The sequence below is a fragment of the Rhinolophus sinicus genome, chromosome 17 (assembly GCF_057876585.1).
Source record: "Rhinolophus sinicus isolate RSI-liver-muscle chromosome 17, RSI-T2T, whole genome shotgun sequence".
In the NCBI taxonomy this organism is placed as follows: domain Eukaryota; kingdom Metazoa; phylum Chordata; class Mammalia; order Chiroptera; family Rhinolophidae; genus Rhinolophus; species Rhinolophus sinicus.
In genome coordinates this window covers 175,693,137-175,714,007 of record NC_142517.1, presented here as the reverse complement: position 1 = coordinate 175,714,007, position 20,871 = coordinate 175,693,137, and the positions used below count along the sequence as shown (strand labels likewise).

The 20,871-nt window shown below is 37.9% G+C and overlaps 1 protein-coding gene across 6 annotated transcripts in view; it reads right to left on the bottom strand.

Annotated features, from left to right (window-relative positions):
* The window catches only part of MYO1B (myosin IB), a 172,166-nt gene that overhangs the window by 50,200 nt on the left and 101,095 nt on the right, over positions 1-20,871 (bottom strand). For all 6 annotated transcript variants that reach the window (XM_019740730.3, XM_019740732.3, XM_019740734.3 and 3 more), the window contains exons 8-13: positions 13,394-13,492; positions 11,891-11,994; positions 10,244-10,391; positions 9,647-9,765; positions 3,908-3,994; positions 3,208-3,273 (exon numbers count right to left, since the gene is read on the bottom strand). In XM_019740730.3, the coding sequence (XP_019596289.3) occupies positions 3,208-3,273; positions 3,908-3,994; positions 9,647-9,765; positions 10,244-10,391; positions 11,891-11,994; positions 13,394-13,492 (623 nt within the window). The remainder of the gene's footprint in view (positions 1-3,207; positions 3,274-3,907; positions 3,995-9,646; positions 9,766-10,243; positions 10,392-11,890; positions 11,995-13,393; positions 13,493-20,871) is intronic.

Here is a 20,871-nt window from a genome sequence, read left to right as displayed (position 1 = left end):
GATTCTGTAGCCAAGGGCACTTAAACGTGCCCCACCAAATCTCTATTCTGACATCTCCCGAAATAAGTTTATTTATAAAATAAATAATAGATTTTTTTTAAAAAATCAAGGTGTTTGGAAGATGAATCTGAGAAGATTTTGACAGGAAAATGAAGAACGATTCATTATAATGAAAAACAAATGTTAATTCTCTCAAGGAACTGAGGGTGGGGGGAGCCAAAGCACTTACAGCATGGAGAAAACTAACTTCTAATGAATTTATGGACATGATAAGATTTGCTATAGACATATGACTGGTTGGATTTGGCCTTGCCTGAAAGTTCTGTTTAAAGAGTAAAAATGTGACCTGTTTGGTTTTAGGAAGATTATATTATACAGATTAAGTTTATGTGAAATGAACTGTAGATGAGGCTGGATGTTTTACAGGGCATTTTGGGCAGAGGTCAAACAACAAGAACACACATACGTCTGGAATTTACAGTTCACTCTGGAGATTCCTGTTTACAGGACCAGTTGGCCTCAACCTTGACTGTACATTGGAATCACCTGGGAGCTTTAAAATATTGCTGCTGGGGCCCCACACCCAGAGATTAGGATATATTGGTCTGGGGTGCAGCCTGGATATCTGAATTTTCAAAAGCTCCCCAGGTGATTCCAATGTGCAGCTAAGTTCGGAAACTACTGAATGGAGGTATTCCTCTGAAGAAAAGAAACGTATGCATACATTTTCATGAACTAAAGTCCATAGTTGTAACAGCATTGAGAAAAATGGTGATATAACTTACAGAATGAAAGCACACAAGTATGCAGAAAGACAGGCTTCGAGAGAAACTTGAATTAACCATAAGTGAAATATTCTTGGATTGCTAAAGGGTATTTTACCCAGTGCCAAGTTATAGGATATTTCCACCTAGAACATCCAAGTTCTGCTCTGATGAGGTCTGCAGCAAACACACTTTTAAAAAAGAATCTAGCTTCCTGAGACTTTCCTACCAGGTAGGATATGTCCTCAGCTGGCAACAGACCCTCAATCGTAGAGCCAAGACAGTGAGCTCCATGTAGATAAGGAACATCTCAGACATGTTTACAACTGGAATCTGGTTCATATTCGGCACTGAATAAATACATGAGAAATGGCTTCCTCACTTATTCATGGTCAAAATTGCTCATGAGGTTTAACCCAAGTTCCTGAGTGCTGTGAGGGCCTCTTTTCCCACAGCTAATTAGATCTTAGGCCACACTGGAAGACAAGTCAAGCCAATGTCCCATCATAATCCGATTACTCTATAAAAAATGTTTCCATGTATTGTAATTCGACATTAAGCACCTGCCCATTGGCTTAAGGATCAACAAATCTTTTTTTTCTGTCAAAATAAAAACAAAATAAAATCCGTTTCTTTGATTTTAGAAATGTCATTGTAGATATCTTTTTCTTCTAACTTTCCAAGGCAATCTCTCTGCGTTTGCCCTATTCATGAAACCATCTAAATTTACACCAGCAATATGCCAGGTAAAAAATCTCGTCCTGCAAGCTGCAAAGAATGACTTTGACTTGCTGCCCATTTAGTGACAGTAACCTGATGTCTTGGCTAGAAAGAAATTAATTTTGGCACAGTGACTTCTGTGTACACTCAAGCAATTCTCCCAACTCACAAACCTCAGATTCTTCCCTTTTACCAAGGGACCAGAAGCTTTCCTCTGCAGAGTCTGCTAACAGGGGACCAATATAAGCAGACATTGTGCTGAAGAACAGTGACCTGGGCACAGTGTGGGAGATGACAGCCAGTACACAGCACGAGTGACCTACTCTCTGCGTCCAGTACAGAGGAACTCTGAGAGGGCTCACATGCTGGCTGGGAGCTTGGAGTGATGACAATAGCGCAGAAACAGGGGGAGTCAGAAACTTATCACAACATTTGGGGTTTTTCCCCTTATTTCCAGATATTGAGGACCCTGAGTTTGGGGAGGAAAGTGAGGGAAAGGACCTGTAGGAGACCTTTTAGTATTTATTAGGAGGCCTGGGATTTAAGTCCTGAGTCTGCCACTTGGTAGCCATATAACCTTCCGGGAGTTAACTTGACCTTCAAAACCTCACTTCTTCATCCGTAAAATGGGAATACTACTAGCAGCTACTTCATGAAGTTGTTGTGAAAATTATGTCAGATAATACACACAACACTTACCATATTGCTTGCATACAGTCAGCTCTCAATAATTATTTACTACTAACTATTAAATAGGGAAATGGTCAAGCAGGGAAAATGCACTACTACAAAAAAATGAATGTTATAAGAAAAAGACATTTGCTGGAAAGGCCTGGTTTAGCTGCAGAAACTGGTTTGATGTTATTTCTGTGATTCTGTGAGCCTGATAATTTGGAACATGTGAAATCTTTGGGTGGTCATTCTGGGCAGGGACTGGTTATTTAAAAGAATTCACAAATCATCATTTGTGGGGGAGGGAAAAACATAAAGGAGAAGCCAATCTACTTGTTATTTTCCTGAACCAAACTAAACCACCACTCCTCAAAGTGACACTAAGTGTTTTAAAAGTCCTTAAAATGTCTTCTCAACGTCACAGTTAGCAAGAGGATAAACAGGAAATCTAATATAGTATAAAATGTTTAAATATTTAATTTGTAATAAGGACAGAGTCTTTTTTAAAAATTCATTATGAACGTCAGCAGAAATTATTTCAACCTTTGTAGCAAAATTCACATCATAAGATCACAGCTGGATGAGATCCAACAAATCATCTAATCCAGACCCTCTGAGTCCCCCAGAGATGAAGTGAGCTCTGGTGAGGCCGTGGCCAATATCCCTCCCACTGTCTCCTGTTCCTGGCTTTTTTCACGGTACCGTCCTGCCTCACTTTCCAAACAACCTACAAATGAATGAATCACTACAGGCATTATATCCATATACCTGGCTAGAAATTTCACAGTAAGAACTTTGAATTTGCAATTTCAAAAGTCAAGTACCAATACAAGAAGTTCTTTTTAAACAGCATTATCTCCAAAATGCTGGCTCTCAGCACTTAATACACACACACACATACAAATTTTGAGACATCTGTACAAAGGTTATTTGTAGATTCAAAATTCTATTAATTATACTAAATGTTGTCTAGAAAATGTAAGATTTAATTTCCAACTGTTCTACATTAATAAAGATAATACAAAAAAAAAAAAAATAGAAAACACCTTACCTCAAAAATTTCAAAGCCATAAATGTCCAAAACACCCATGACCTTCTTTCTCACTTTTGTTTGTGCCTTAAAGGAAGTTTCAAATTGATGGGTTAATTTAGGCATGAAAAACGACACTAAAAGCATACCAAAAACCATAAACATGCATTATAAGTTAATTGTGTTCATAACTAGAATAACTGTAAATTAGGGTGTTTTTTTTAAACATACAAGATACTGGTATGGAATCTTTCAGAAATTTTAATAACAGATGATTTATTTAAAGAAGGCATTAGTGGTGCTTAATTATAAAAGAAGATCACTGACTCTTACAATAGGTAGGGGCTTTCAAAATCACCTAGTCCAATACCTCATTTTATTGAAGGACATACCAGTCGCTAGAGAGGTGAAGTGACCTTTTTTTGCCAGTGTGTACGAGTTAGTAGATGAGCCATAACCAAGACTTAAGATGCTGATGCTCAAAGTAACTCTGCAAAGACTATTTACCAGTGAGATTTCTTATGACACACATGGCAAAACAAAATAGATAGAACCCCTGATGAATTTCAATCCTATCCATGGCATATTCTTTTCAAAGAACAATCTTTATAAGTGGTAACCAATGATCTGATTATAAAATTAAAATATCTTTTAAACTTAATGCATATACTCTAAATACCATTTATTATAACTGATTTATTTTGGTATAAAGATTCAGTACCTTAATGCTTTCGTTGATTCGATTTACCAACCATGAAAACAACCTGCTGTAGAGGTTTTTAGCCAGAGCATCACGGGCATAATATGCCTATAAAGAAAAAGAAAAACTCAATACCCACAATTATCACAATGCTTAATTTCAATAAAATAAGATTTTTAAAAATATTTAAATCTTTTATTTCAAATTTCTTTTCAGACCCAGTTTTCATTATACTATGGATGAACAGTCAAGCCATTAAGAAAATTAGGCAAATTGTTTATACTCAGTTATTATACTTTTTTCGAAACTAAATCTAAATATTGTAAAAGCTTTCTCCGCAGAGATATTCATCTCAGTGTTATGGAACAGAGAAAAATTAGAGACCATTTAGAAATCCAACAAAAAGGGAATGGTAAAAATAAATAAATAAACACCCATTGAAAGGAAAGTTCCACAGTCATCACAGAAAATTGGGTAATGAAGTGACAAACGCTTGCTATGGTTTGTGAAAATAAAAAATTGTATAACTATCACAATGACAACTATTTTTTTTTAACCACTACACATAGGAAAGCAAATTCAAAGGAAACACATTAAAATGACTTTGTCCAATTTTGAGTATTTTTTTTAAATCTTCCATAATAAGTAGTGTAACAACACATTATATAATAAAAATAAAACCTGTCGATTTGTTTATTTATTTATTTGAAAGCTGTTCAGAGCTACTTGACAAAGAAGAGGCAGAAGACATATATGTCTCTAGGACCTTGACTGAGAATCCAAAGGCTGAAGAAAGGTTTGGTTGGGAGAACCAAATGCCCTTCAACACACTGAGTGAGGAGTGTGTGAGTCCCAGGGCTCCTGGGGAGGCTAGAGATGGATGTCAGCAGCCTCAGGAGAGGGAAGCTAGAGGTTTTGCTGCTTTTTTCTTCTTTTTTTTTTTTTTTTAACACTCAAGCCTTATGTGTATATTCTGTTGCTTAAAAGTAGAAAGTTGGGTATTACTATTAAAGTAAACCATTAGACTTTCATTTTATAAAGCATACAATTTATTGGGTTATGTGGAAATTCTTTTTCCACATTGCTTCCTAATTGAAGTGTAGCAACTTTAATAACACATTCAAGCACCTGGCAACATACTGCAGCTGAAAAGACAGCAACTTTTCCCTTCATGTTACATTTCCATACTAATCCCAGACCTTCCTCCTAAGTCTCAGGCAACTACTCCAATCAGGGTTAGAAAATCAACCTCGAAGTTGGCAAAAAATAAACCCAACTGCACAATGCAGTGCTGGGGTGGTGGGGGTGGGAGTGATTCCACAGCAGAAAATGACCGTAAAATGCTAAAACAGAGAAAGAAGCCTAAATTTAGATGTATACCCTTTCTCCAGTCCCCTTTCTTCTAGTTTTTGCTTTCTTGAAAAAGGTGACTTAAGTACCTAGAACATAGTAAGTCTATACATGTATTTATATTATGATTTTTGTAGTCTCCTCTTCTTGCACTACTTTCTCATAAGCCTATATAATTTTCTTAATTATTTTTCCTTTCTTCTCATAAATTCCAGTTATCCTCAAATACCACCTAATGTCAAAATATTATATATTTGTAAACAGACCCTTTTTCATCGTAATGCCATCCGGTTTTTTTAGTTGTATGCTACCTCCTTCCAACAAACCACCATTTCAATATGCAACTGAACTAATAGTGACAATTTCTTTTGGTAAACTGCTTTATGTAATTTAAAGTGTATTCACAGCCAATATTAACCTTCTTTGCTTCCTTCAAACAAATATTTATTCCGGGAGTCTCAAACTCAAATGCTTCCAGGGACTGCTTTGATACAAATGAATGGGAAATAGTGGGATCAGAATGAGCTGGAGGATGCATTCCAGAATAAAGGCATGGAAATTCAAAATTTAAAAAGCAAGCAAACAAAACAAAAAGAACTACCCTTTAGTTAGATAAAATACGCCTGTTGAGCTGTATCTGGTGCCAGGGGCTGCCAATTTGCCACCCCCGACTTCTTAAGTCTGACTCATGCCATTTAAGCTCCACATTAATATCCTCCAAAGTCAGTGCAGGAACGTTTATTCTCATTAAAGATCACCAATAAGGTGTGTAGAAACAAGGGAAGACACTGAGTGTGCTGATTCACCATCCCAAAGTCTCACCACAATATAAAAATCTATGCATTTCTGCACCTGAGTGAAGCTCACTGAGGAACGCCCAGATGGGACCTGGGACAGAAGTGACCCGCCTCAGGTGTGGCCCAGAACAGTACATGCTAGGCAAGGTAGAGACACAGAGAAGCACAGACACAGGGCCCACCCTCCAGGAACTTACAGTGGAGTAGGGGAGATCAAACCAACACGAATGAAAGAATCTGAGGGCAGTGCCAAACTGCAGGCGAAAAAGGGAGTTCAGAGAAGGGAGAATTAGTGGGCCTATGTGATCAAGTAAGGCTCCCTGGAGGAGGTGCTCCCTAGATTAGGACCCTTTAGTGAAGCAGAAGGAATGAGCAGTGATAGGTGGGGTGAGGGACAAGCAGGAGTAAGGGTACCCGGTAAAAATTAGCATGGCATTTAGAGAACTAGCAGGGAATAAACTGAGATAAGCTGTGTAGGGTCAGATTACAGAGGGCCTTGGAAGTCAAGGAGAGAGCATGTGATGGAAGCTGAATGATAACTCTGTCTTCAGTTACCATTATTTCAATATTAATCACCATATCTCGGGGAAAATCTAAATGCCTTGGGGAAAATGAGGCATGAGGCAATAAAGATGATAATGGGGCACAAGAATTGAAGCTATGAGGAAAAGTTAATAAAACGAATCACTTCTCACTGGCATCAAAACCTTCTAGGCAATAAGATCACTGGAAGCAAATACTCTGAACCCTACCTTAAAAATAAATAAATAAGGAGCTGAATAATCAAGGATCTCAAGCCAAATTCTTTTAAGAATGTAGAAAAGTTTTCCACAGTGATGCAAGGTGACGCGAGCTTATAAAGTAAGAGGCACCTGGGCCTTGTTTCTGCAAAGAATGATTTAAAAGCAAGAGTAAAACACACAATAAAAACAGACCAAAACATATCCATATATATTCCACATATGGATATTTCTAAAGGGGTTCCTTCAACAACAGGTTTTTTTCATCACATCACTATAAACTTAATGACTCCCACTCTGGCTAGTGAACATGTCTGAACTCGGTGTGACCTTCAATACAGTGGTTCTCGAAATGTGGCCCCTGGCCTAGCAGCAGCAGTATCACCTCTGAACTTGTTAGAAATGCAAAATTCTTCTGTCTTACCTGAGACCTACTGAATCAAGCTCTCTGGAGGTGCGGCCTGCAAACCATTTTTAACAAACGCTCCAGGTGGTTCTCATGCACTTGGGTAAGTTTGCGAACTAGTGCTATGGGTGCTCCTGTCTGACTCCAAACGCAACTTTGCAGCCATATTGCTCTGAGTCATCTCACTGTTTTCTTTCTGAAATGCCCTTTAGTCCACTCTATACATTTAAACCCTTCAAGACTGGCTCAGAAACCATCTTCTTCATGAAGTCTTTCTTAATCTTCTATGTCCTTACTTATGGTCTACACGAGGGCTTGTACTGAGCCAGCTCTCAACATATTTTTCTTGATTAAGTCACTACCATTTGACTTTGAATTAGTAAGACTGACGTGGACAGAAATTACAGCAGGAGTAGAAATTTAGGAAGAAGGACACACAATAGTTATAACTAGAAAAAGATTGTTACAAACCAGTTACATATACATAAAGTTATAGTATCTTCCATAGCCAAAACAGCTCGCCTAAAATAAGAAATAAACATTTAAAGAAAGCTAAACACATGTAGGCATTCTTGGATTAGTAGGAAAGACTAGTTCAGAGTGGCAGAAACACTAAATCCACTCTACTGTCCTACAGATGCTTAAGGCTATGTACGACGAGGAGGAAAACACAGTTGGACAAAGTAGGCCCGAGTGGGAAAAGTCCTGAATGAGTCACTTAATTCTAGTTCAGATCAGCATCGACTGGTGGGGAAACGTTTAAACCACAGAATAAAGGGTTTACGTTGGCAGGATCTCCAGAATCTGCCTTGGTAAACATGCATCCATCCATACATTTAACTTGAACCAAAGGAGAGAAGAAGCAAGCCTCTCAGATTTGTATCTTAGAAAGACTTCATTGGCCTAAGTGTGCAGGATGAAGAGGGTATAACAAGGAAGGCAGAGAGGCCAACTTGGCCATTTAACTACAAGCTGGCTTCTCCCATTGTCGTCTTCAAATCATTAAGTGGAAATTCCATTTTTCTAGATGCTTGGGCCAAAGACACCGTGAGTCATCCCTGACTCTTCTCTTTTTCTCATAGTGTTAGATAGGACAAGGGCGGCAAGGTCTGGGGCGTTTGTACTAAATGCTATTCTTGCTAAATGTGAAAATGTAGCACAGTTATTTTGCAGATGCAGCTCTAACCTGATGAGCGAGACCTGAACCCAAACTGATAAGTTTAACCCCCTGCAAAAAATAATCAACAGGTAATTAACAAAATCTGGATAAGTTAAACCAAATGCCAAGAAGAAATCAACATGTAATTAACCAAATAGTGTATATAAACAATGGCTAAGTGTACATAAACAGGTTTGGATGTAAATCCCTTGTCTCCTTACTTGCTCCAAGTAAATAAAACTAACTTAGGGCAAGCAGAATAGAACACCCTAAGAGGTGAACCCCTTGAGTTCGGTAACAATACCACATAACAAGCCATCAACAAGTCTTGTTGCCTCTACCTTCGGAATATATCCAAATGTGATCACTTCTCACACCAGTGCTACCACCTGGTTCAAGCCACCATCATCTCTGGGTTAGCAAACAGCTCCTCTCAGCTCCCATGCTATGAATTGAATTTTTGTGTCCCCCCCCCAAAACCATATGTTGAAGCCCCAATCCCGTGTGATGCTATCTGGAGGTAGGGACTTTTGCGTGCAATGAGGTTTAGCTGTGGTCATGAGGGTGAAGCTCCCATGACAGGACAGGTGCCCTTCTAAGAGAACGAGACACCAGAACTCATGCTCTGGCTCTTTGTCTCTCTGCCATTTGAGAAAGATACAGCGAGAGGGTGGACATTTAAAAACTAGGAAGAGGGCCCTCACCAAGAACCCAACTATGTGGGCACCCTGATCTCAGACCAGCCTCCAGAACTGTGAGAAATAAATGTTTTCTGTTTAAGCCACCCAATCTATGGTATTCTGTTATAGCAGCCCAAACTTACTAAAACACCCTGCTTTTACTCCTTCCCCTACTCTCCGCTCTCCACGTTGCAGCCAGAATGATCCCTTAAAATACAAGGTAGAGCATGCCACCCATGCTCAAAAATCTCTAGATATTTCCCACCTCACTCAGCCCCAATTTCCCCACCCCCAGCACTATGGGCTCTGTTACTATACTCTACTTATGGGTATTTATTCTCTTTGTCTATTGCACTCACCACCTGCTAGCTTGCTATACCAATTTATGTATTTACTACGTTCACTGGCTATTGCCTGGCTCCTTCGGCCAAAATTTTAAGCTCCAAGATGGCAGGGATCTTTATGTGGTTAGTTTACTTAAAGCTGTGCCCCCGGGGCCTAAAAAGATGCCTGGAATACAGAATTAGAGTTAAGATATTAGCCTGCAAAATAAATTGTTTGTTTCCAATGACATAAAACTATGAAAAACTTTTTAAAAACTCACTTCTGGACATTATGTTTCACCCACCTGAGCCACGTTCAGTGTAGTTGAAACTTTCTCCTGCTTGGCCTCAACTGTTCGGAAACTGAATGCTCGTTCTAGAACTGACTGGTCAATGCCAGTCAACTCACAAATTTCTTTTAACTCTGTTGGGGGGAATGGACACAAAAAGTGACTGCATATGTGCTGCTAATAATCATTTTCAAGGCTTAGGGTGTTCTTTCTAAATCACATTCAAACCAAACAGTATAAAATGAATAAATCAAAAGACTTAAAACTTAGCTGTAATTATGTTTCTGTTCAGTTTCACTAGAAAGCTGTTTGTTTATTTATTTATTTACTTACTTGTTTACTTATTTATTTATTTAAGTTTATTGGGGAGACAATTATTAGTAAAGTTACACAGATTTCTGGTGTACAATTCTGTGATACATCATCTACATATCACATTGTGTGTTCACCACCCAGAGTCAGTTCTCTTTACATCACCATATATTTGATCCCCTTTACCCTCATCTACCTTTTTCAAACCAATGAAAAGCAAGTTTTACTTTCCAGATTAAAAATTGGGGGCAGAAGTGCAAAGCAAGTTTGCTAAACAAAGTCGATTCTCCGCCGTCTTACCATTTTTATCTTTGATTTTGCTTTCATCTAAACCATTCACTCGAGATTCAGGTTTGAACTCAATGTTCCCCAGTTTCAACACTGCGGCCACCACCTCCAAGACAGACTCAGCCTCATGATCCATAAAACCCACAATCTGCATGGCATTCTGAGGAAGGAAAAGAAAAAACTCACCTATTTTCTTTCTGAAGTTCTTTATTATAAATTTTTTAATGAATCATACAACAGATTTGTTTCTGAAAAAAACAGCAACAACAAAAAGACAAAGTATCCCAAAATAAACTTTCCGAAAAACAAGCTGATTAACAGACCTGATGTAGCACCCATGTGGGCCTCAGTCTTGTTCAGTGGTTTTAGAAGCCCTACAGTACAGTACACACACTGTGCTGTGGCAAAGGGAAAAGGTAGGTGGTGGGAGAATGTAAAGAGGAAGACAGAAGGAGAAGAGGCTGAGAGCTGAGCCTTGGGTTCTTGCCCCTACTGTGTGTGTGTGTGTGTGTGTGTGTGTGTGTGTGTGTGTACTGGGGTTCTACTGCTAGAAATAAAACCAAACAAAAAGGTTTCACAACCTCCTATTAAAAACAAAAAACAAAAAACAAAAAGTCTCTTGTTTATTTTACATATGAGAAAAACAGTGGTTTGTAAAGTGAAGTGCCTGATCCAAGTCACTATGGATAACAAAGAACATTTGTTCAGTCATAAATTGTTACGGAGTACCAACGATTTGCCAGGCAAAGTAGTTCTAGAATTAGTCTTGAACTCAAGTCTTAAAATCATGTCCTGGAATCAACAGGTCTCACATATGAGGATGTTTACACAGTTTTAAAAAATGACATACTCTAAGAAATGCTTTCTTTTTGAGAATAGCCCTACTTATTTGTTTGTTTATTTATTTATGACTAGGCTACCTAGAATTTCAAACATACAAAACTAGAAAGAGCAAGAAAAGAACAGAACCTGAAGTCATTTCCATTCATCCTCCAAGATTGACTGATGCCAGTCTTGTTTCATCTATAATCTGACCTACTCCCCACCCGCTTCCTACCACCACGTCTCATTTGGAAGTAAGTAACAGTTACCATATCATGTCCTAATAGGAGTAATTTTCAAAGTGCAACATAAACACGATATAAAAAGGATATAAATTATAATATTTTTTCTAATGAACATAAAATGTTAAGCATTCAGGTGAATTCATAATTTTTCAAAAACTATAAAAAAACAACTTTCTGTCTCAAAAACAGTTTTGATTTCACATGATCCTAGGACATGTTAAGTCAAGTTTTCACACTTGAAAATTAAATACTGAGCTTTGGCTATGAAAAAACATTCAGAATTTCAGTACAATGTTAAAAGAGTCAAACTCCAAGATAATATAATAAGAAAGCTCCTTTTGAAAAATAGTAAAATCGCAAGCTCCAGTACAGCACGGCCTTCACAATATTGTATAATTTTTGAGCTAGTAAAAAAAATAAATAAATAAAATAACAACCCACCAAACTAATAAAAATACAATAAATTCTTGCATAATTCTGAAACCTTAGAAAGCATGAGTTATACATTAAAGAAAACTCAGATTTGTTACCAATTCCAATTGGTGATATAGTGTTACCCATTTTAAAGAGCAATACGAAGATTACATCTTACCCTTACGGTTCTGAAATTTGCTGCATCATCCACTCCATTAACTTTGGCAGAGTCCAGACTCAGGTAGTTGTATCTGCTGAAATCCCGCTCGAGTTTAAGTTTATCTATTGAATCACACACAAAAACTGATAAGCCACTTCAATAAATCTAATTATCTTTAAGTTCCCATTTCTATATCCCTTCAGATAAAATGACTTTCACATTCTGTATTGTATCAACAGAACAAAACTTGATGCCCAAATACCAATAGCATTTTTCTAAAATCACTTGTATTACTGTTTTCAAAACAGTAAGGCCATTTTCATATCTTTATAATATAAAATATCTTCAATGCACTATTTCATTATAGCATGATGCCTGTCTAGTAATTCCCCCACCACTGGAAATCTGTGTTCTCACCAGTTTATAATAATAAAAAATGGGCAGTGATAAATGTCTTCATACAAAATGTTTTTGGGGTTGTTTTGAATTATTTCATTGGGATATATTCCAAAAAGTGGTGTGCCTGGGCAGTAGGCTCTGATCATTTTATGACTTATTTTAGGTTGCTAATTAGTCTCCCAGGAAGGAGGTCTCACTTTGAAGTGACACCCACAAGGCTGAAGTATATCAGTGCCTGACAACTGTGCCAGTTTTGTCCTTTCCTGTAAGTTTCACTACCGTGTTTCACCGAAAATAAGACCTAGCCGGACAATCAGCTCTAATGCGTTTTTTGGAGCAAACATTAATATAAGACCCAGTCTTATTTATAATATAAGACTGGGTCTTATATTATATTATATTACATAAGACCCGGTAGTATAGTATAGTATAATATAGGAGACCCAGTCTTATATTACTATAATATAATTTTTGCTCCAAAAGATGCATTAGAGTTGATTAGCTGGCTAGGTCTTATTTTTGGGGAAAACACAGTTATATATATATATAAAACACTTCAGAATTGTTTTAAGGTCATTTATTGATTATTATTGAGGATGATATTTTTCCCCAAGTGTTGTTGACTTTCCATAGCTTTTCAACTATTTGTAGAAAACTTTTTATCACTTGGCCGTTGCTATTGGATACTGTACTTACATATTTATATATTCTCTAAAATATCCAAAGGTCATATTTTTCACTCCAGTATCAGTTGCAAATGTCTTCCCACAATTTTTAAATCTTCACTGAACAATTTGTTTTTTTTATGATTGTAGTCATCTACTGTTCCCAGATAATATCCTCTCCCCAAGTTTTTTTTCACTTTATGAGTAGCCCCTCCCCCAACACCTAGGCCTTTTAGGAAACCATCTCAGACATAAGGCACAGTATCTGCTGAGGTACAGAGATATATATCAAACAAATGCTGGGGTATGATGAAAGCAAACACACCACGTTCTTCACTTCAACCAGAGTCATGGAAAATTTTTAAGAAGAAGGGAAAAGCACATGGGACACTTTTAAAAAGAATGCTTTGGAAATGTTGTGACACTTAAAAATTAATACATAAAGACAGGGACTTACTGAGGAGCTCTTCAGAGGCACCAGAGAGCAGCTGATAGAAAACATGGAAGTTTCTCTCACCCCTTGGCTGCTTAACAACTCGAGATTTCTCTAAAAGATCTAAAAAGAAAAAGAACCAAATCATACTATAGTATTAATTTTGCTTTTAAATTCACCATAGTTCTTTTTTCTCCCCTTTCACTTTTTCATTTTCTGTTTTGTATTAGCAAAATAATATCAGAAGATATATTTTTTTTTCAGGAAAAAGCTCAACTCTAACTAAAATGACCAAATTAAACAAATCAGATCCTTTTTAAACAACAGTGAATAGGCAAAATAAGTTCAACAATACATTTGACAAGTTGATTAAAGACAACATAGTTTTATACTGACATTCTCTTGACTTTATATAATACATGATGACATTAAGTTCTTCAAAATGTAGCATTATATACCAAGCGATGAAATGCAGCTTTATGAATCCACTAAATAAAAAGTTAGTATTTTTGAGATCTTACTGTGTGCTAGGTGCTTTATAGACTTATTTCATTGAATCCTCCCAACCATTTTATAAGGTATTATTTAACAGATGAAAAACTGAGAGTCCAAGAGTTTAAGCAGGATTTAAAATCATAGCATCTGACCCAAGTACAGACTCCATCTTATATCCACATGCCCTGCTACCTGGAATAACTGAAGCAGACTTTTTTTGATATCTTGAAGTCTTAGAGAATGAAAGTTGTTCTTATTTAATGGAACTTGGTGTGATTTGACAGTATACTTTCATTGATCTCAGATAATTTTTCATGCCATAAGTTGGATGTCTATATAATCAAGTTTTCAAACGAGAGAGAGAGAGAGAGAGAGAGAGAGAGAGAGAGAGAGAGAGAATGAGGGAAGGGAAAGGAAGGGAAGGGAAGGGAAGAAAAAAGAAAAAGAGGAAAGGAAAGAAGAGAAAAGGCGAGAAGAGAAGAGAAGAGAAGAGAAGAGAAGAGAAGAGAAGAGAAGAGAAGAGAAGAGAAGCGAAGAGAAGAGAAGCGAAGAGGAAGGGAGGGGAGGTAAGGCCAAGGGAGAAGAAGGGAAAGGAGGGGAGGGGAGGAAAGGGGGAGGGGAGGGGAGGGGGGAGGGGAGGGGAGGGGGGGAGGGGAGGGGGGAGGGGGGGAGGGGAGAGGAGGGGAGAGGAGAGGAGAGGAGAGGAGAGGAGAGGAGAGGAGAGGAGAGGAGAAGAGAGGAGAAGAGAGGAGAAGAGAGGAGAAGAGAGGAGAAGAGAGGAGAAGAGAGGAGAAGAGAGGAGAAGAGAGGAGAAGAGAGGAGAAGAGAGGAGAAGAGAGGAGAAGAGAGGAGAAGAGAGGAGAAGAGAGGAGAAGAGAAGAGAAGAGAAGAGAAGAGAAGAGAAGAGAAGAGAAGAGAAGAGAAGAGAAGAGAAGAGAAGAGAAGAGAAGCCAGGCAAACAAAAATGAGTCATTGTGGCAGTACGTGAGAGATGGCAAAGTACAATAGCAGAAAATAATACTGCTTGGAGTCCGGCGTATCCTTGACCAGTGATATAAAAGAGCGACTGGATTCTTGGGGCAAAGGTCAAATTTCGTTATAAAATTCTGAATCAGTGATCCCATTATTGAGCACTGATTTTAGAGAACAGACACATTTGATTTCCAATCAGATTGAAATCTAAATACTATCCAACAAATCCGTAAGTGAGAGAATGACTCACTTACGGATTTTTCTGGAAATGGTCATTGAACTTCTGAATTTGTATTTCTGGAATCCACACCAGCATCTGATGAGGAGTCTAGGTAGAGTTAGAGTGTGGACGTGATGAATGAGAAGTCCCTAGGGCACTCCAAATACATGAGGTCATTTGTAAGAATGAAGAGAGAGTTTGTAAGGAAACATAAATTAAGCTGACTAAAAAGAGAACAAAAATATGTAAATACAAAAATTATTAGGAACAGGATGCTGCAGAGTTTTAATTTTCATCTCCAGCTCTCATTTGATTTGGATGACTGCCAATGCCCTCAAATAATTTAGCAAAAAGAAAGAAAACAGAAATTGAAAGCACAAGTGAGACAAAATTTAGAAAAGAAAAATTATGTAATATTCATCACCTGTAAGGACTGACCATTTCAATCAATGAATAAGTAAATACTGACATGCAGAGCAGAAGACAATAAACAGGTAAGGATAAAAATACAGTATGATTTTCCTAATCATGTGGCCAAGCTTTCATGGGGTCCTAAGAGCACTGGCACAGTTTTAGAAGAAAGAACCCACAGGGCATCGGTTGATTGTTCACTGAGAAGCTAATCCTTATAGGAAATTCCTCAAGCCTAGAAGAGGGCAACTTGATTACAGGAAAAATACGAACAAATGCTAGTTTACTTCAGTTGTGCACAGATTCTTTCAATCAACTTACTTACTGCTCAACCACTATGTGCCAGGAACTATTTGCAGATGAGCCCGCACTGAATGCAAACATAAAGACCTTCCTCTAGGCCTGCAAGAGTCCCCCCGGCTCAGGATTACTCCCACCACCCAAACCAACAGCAGCAGTTCTTTCCAAGGTGGGAGGCCAAGGCTCTTATGAGAGAGCATGAGGTGGGGGTGGGTTAGGCATAGGGACCGGGTGTCCTTCACCTGTCAAAGCCCACAAACGTCAGGCTCTTCCCCTAGTGCTAAGAACCCTACCACACCTCACAAGCATTGGCAGCTTGCTGCCCTTCCACCTAACAGTGACACCTTAATACCATGTTTCTCCGAAAATAAGACCTAGCCAGACAATCGGCTCTAATGCACCTTTTGGAGCAAAAATTTAATGTAAGACCGAGTCTTATTTTACTATATTATAAGATTGGATAATGATATGATATGATATGATATGATATGATATGATATGATATGATATGATATGATATATGATATGATGTGATATGATACCGGGTATAATATAATCTGACCGGGTCTGATATGATATGATATGATATATGATACCAGGTATAATATAATATAATTAATATAACATAATAAGACCGGGTATAATATGAAATAACATAACATAATACCAGGTCTCATATAAGACCAGGTCTTATACTAATTTTTGCTCCAAAAGATGCATTAGAGCTGATTGTCCGGCTAGGTCTTATTTTCAGGAAAACACAGTAACAATGACAATTGATTGGAGCCAATCACGTTCCAACAAGCCAACCTGGTACTTCATGACACAAAAGGATACCTTCAAAGCATGCGATAGGACCACAGTATCCAAGAGCAACACATTGGCCAGCCTAATGTTTGACACTTTTTGAATAAATGCTCGTAGAAAATGGAGAGTTTAAAAACAGCGATGGCTTTGAGATTCAGCAGATAACAGCTACCAAGTTAAAGAATAATATTCGCTTGTGCAGAGTATGGAAAGGAATGTTGGCCAATGTACCTCTCTTGAACCACACTCACTGATATGATCAGTGATTACTATCATATTCAAATATGAAACATAATGCGATGTGTGCTTAAAAGGAAAGGTGCAGGGGGCGGGGTAGAAAGGGAGCTTGCACTGACCTTCCTCTGTGCATTTGGTGTTTCTCATTTGTTACCATGTTCAACCCTAACACCTTCCCTGAAGCTGGTTTTATAATCCTATATTAAAGATGAGAAAATGAGGCTCACATGCTTTTACTAAGCCATAGAGCCAGAATTCAAAGCTTTAGGTAACTAAGATGTCATGTTTATGCTCTTTATAATTTTCCAGCAAAAAGATTCAAACTCCATAAAAACTTGGAAATCTGTACTTTACATAGTCTATATCACTTCAACTAAGTAACTCAATCGTAAAACGAGGAACCTTTTATTACAAAGCAGTTGAAGATTTTACCACCTAAAATGCTTAGTCTATTACCCCGTGGCCTACTTATGACTTTTCTCATGAGTTACGAGCTTCCAGGTAGAAAAGCAGTCAGAGAAAATGCCCCAAAATAACTTAGCAGTGTTTAAAACCATACCCTATTCTACTTTTTTATGTGCACACACTAACATAACAGTATGAAGCCATATCAAATAATTACTCAAAGCACAGAAGATAAATTTAACTCACTGTAAGGACTCACCACCTGACCATTTTAATTTACTGAAATGTACCCCTGAATTAAGTCAAACCAAAACACTGGTACAGCCTTCTCCTCTGATTTAGATGGTTCTGCCAACACTGACTGAGCCTCTGCTAGGAAGATTTAGTACAGAGGAGTACAAGACATGCCAAATACTATTTAGTAGAGAAGAGAGTATAAGAGTCTCTATATACAGTCATCCCTTGGTATCTGTGGCGGATCGGTTCCAGGACGCCCACAAATAGTAAAACCTGTGGATGCTCAAGTCCCTTACATAAAATGGCACAGTACAAAGCATACAGTCGGCCACAGGTATGTTTTCGATCCGTAGTTGGTTTTGATCCATGGTTGGTAGATGCAGAATCCATGGATACAGAGGGCTGATTGTATTCCAATGCAGCTACATTCCCTTCTCAAGATATCAATTTAAGTTCACATTAAATGAAATATAAATTTAAGTTTTAGGGGAAGAGATAAACCAATTAAGCCATTCTAAAGGGGGGGGGGAATCAATGGGCAGAGCCAAGGAAACTCTGGAATCAGAACTTTGCCACCAACTCCACCATATCACTGTCACCTGGCTACATATTCACAGTACCAAGACATCTTTTAGGGGCTTTCTTAGTCTTGACTAATTCACCAGCTAGTCCATGACACGTACATGTGCCTGTGTATGTCACAGGACAACCTCTCCATGCACAAGATATGAAAGAAGTAAAATGTCCACATTTGCACCTGCTGGAGAAGGAAGTATTTTAATAGGCAGAGGAGTAACAGGACAAGTAGGGGTTTGGAAGGAGGAAAAAAAAAAATCACATTACTTTGAAACAGCAGGTGACGGATTAGAAAGTATGATCAAAGTTTCTTTATTTTATGTATAATCTCCCTTTCGGAAAAGAAGAAATGGTCTAAGTTCTTGATTAAGGCTTAAGGAAGTATTGGCTGGTTTGCCTTTGCCAGTCAAGCCTCAATGACCATGAACGCCCATGAGGCCGAACACTGACAGACTCCCAGAGACTCTGTGCTCCTCTCCCACTGCTCAGAGGTAAACATTATGAAAAACGGTATTGGGGTGGCATTTAGGCTGATCGATGTATGCCCTTTCATTTAAAGCAAAATGATACATTTAGAAATAATTATGGGCCTACAATCTGAATAACTACAATTTATATCCTTTTTTTCTCTGTTGTCTTGGATAATCATCCCTAAAGAAAAAAATGTCCAATCCCCAGTGAGTCACTGGGCATACCTTATGGTAGTAGTATCAGTGGAAAATTCTATGAACTTAGGTTTGCTCATATGTTGGGGTAATATTCCAAAATCAACTCTATACTTTTCTGGAAATAAACAACATGACCCTCAAGATTGGAAACTAAGAAGTTTCATTAATGACAGATGTTAAAGGAAAAAAGATGGGGCCCATGTCTTCGTACAAATCATTCACTGAGCATTTGTGAAAGAGAGCAGATGTGAACGTTCACCACAGGGCTCTCTCACAGCCCAGATCTCACAGATCTCCATCGATTTGCAGGTTACATGCACTGAGGCATCTAAAACATCTGGCATGCCGTGACATTACAATTTTCCCTTCCCTCCACCTCCACGGCAGTGCTTCTAGTGGTGATCATTTAGCAACATACACCAATACTGAATCATTATGCTGCACACCGGAAATTAATATAATGTTGCATGTCAATTATAGCATCATAAAAAATTTGCATAAAAAAGGAAAGTCAATTAAAATTATCCAATAAAGTAGAAGCTTTATTCCTCAACAGATTTTTCTATGTCACAGCTGTACTTGTATCTTGTGTTCTTATGTGATTATTAATTCAAATAGCGTCAGATACTGTTTTTGTTGCTGTTATTCAGCAGTGAACCAGACAAACCAAGTCTGTCCTTAGAGGGCATATATTTGGCTAGGAGCTAGAGACAATAAACAAATAAGATTATAATGATGAAAAAAGCAAACATTTATTGAGTGCTTACTATGTGCCAGGCACTGTGTTACAAGTGTTTCAGATATTAACAAATAATTTACACCTTATGACAATCCTATGAAATTAGTACTATTATTATCCCATTTCAAAGATAAAAGAAAGGAGACACAGAGAATTAAGTAATTTGCTGTCTTTTTTGTTTAAACCAAATGAAAAACTAGTCCGAGTTGTATAAGTAGGCTCATGGATATGCCCCCAATAATAAAGCAGAAAAAGATAGGGCCTGCCTATATTTAACCAATTCCATCCTTAACTCTAGCATTTACTGAGCACCTACTGTGTGTCAGGTATTACACTAGGCTCTTGATAAACCTCCATGAAAAGGACAGCTATATCTCCTGTCCTTACAGTTTCCACAGGTATATGCACACCTGAAATCGTGAGGCTTTTTTATAATAGACACGTGCGCACGCTATTCTACTTTTAGGAGACCTGGGACTTGTACAACATTTTCTTGGGATTTGTACCACATTTTCTCCAATCTAAATTATCATCAAGGGGCACAGCTATAAGACAATGCCTGTGACTATTAATAAAAGCCACCAGGTTTCCAAAAGTTTCTAATGCATAACATTAGATCCAAAATCCTCAAAAAAAATGTATAAATTGTATAAGACCAACAAGCATTAACAAAGTAGGAAAAATATTACCTCACATCAACCAAACATCTGGATGTGCTTTCATATTTTATCTTCTCAAATGCAGCAAATGTTTGCCACTTTCTATTTTTTAAACACTTCTCTCCTAATGGTACTAACCTCGAGGATATTATTAACTTTCAAGTGAGTTCAAGACAAGTTTGATAGCATACCTCTTTTAGAAAGAGAGTAAGATATTGGGCTTTCTTTTCCACTTCCTGAGTAGACAACTGGCTCAAGTGATCTTGTGCCTGTTTCAGGGTAACAATTATAGCCAACAATCTGTACTTTTACTAGGTGGCTGCTGGAAAAGGAAGCAAAATATGCTTCCTACAAAATGGCAAATCTTGTGTCCTTTTCTAGGCTACCAGACGCTAACTTTTGGCAGCTTGGAAAGAAAAAGAGTGGGTTTACCCATTGCTTTACATCCCCTTAAGCCAGCAGACAGCAACTCCCAGTGAGTACCTATGAGTCAGTCTTCTATCTATGCAGGGTGAAATTTCCTGCTCTTGCCGCTAATGTAGTACTTTCCTCTCCAAAGCAAAGGATACTCAAAAATACCAGGGTGTTCCCACTACCACAAATTTCAATATAACTTCATTGTGGGAACAAATGGTAACAAACACCATATGAAACCCATTCATGATGATACAGTAATCTTAATTGGAAAATAACTGACTGTTTAATATTTATTCTCCATGGATACTGGAAGAATTAGAGGGTAGGAACACAGTTCTGTTTGGAGCTCAAACTTCAAA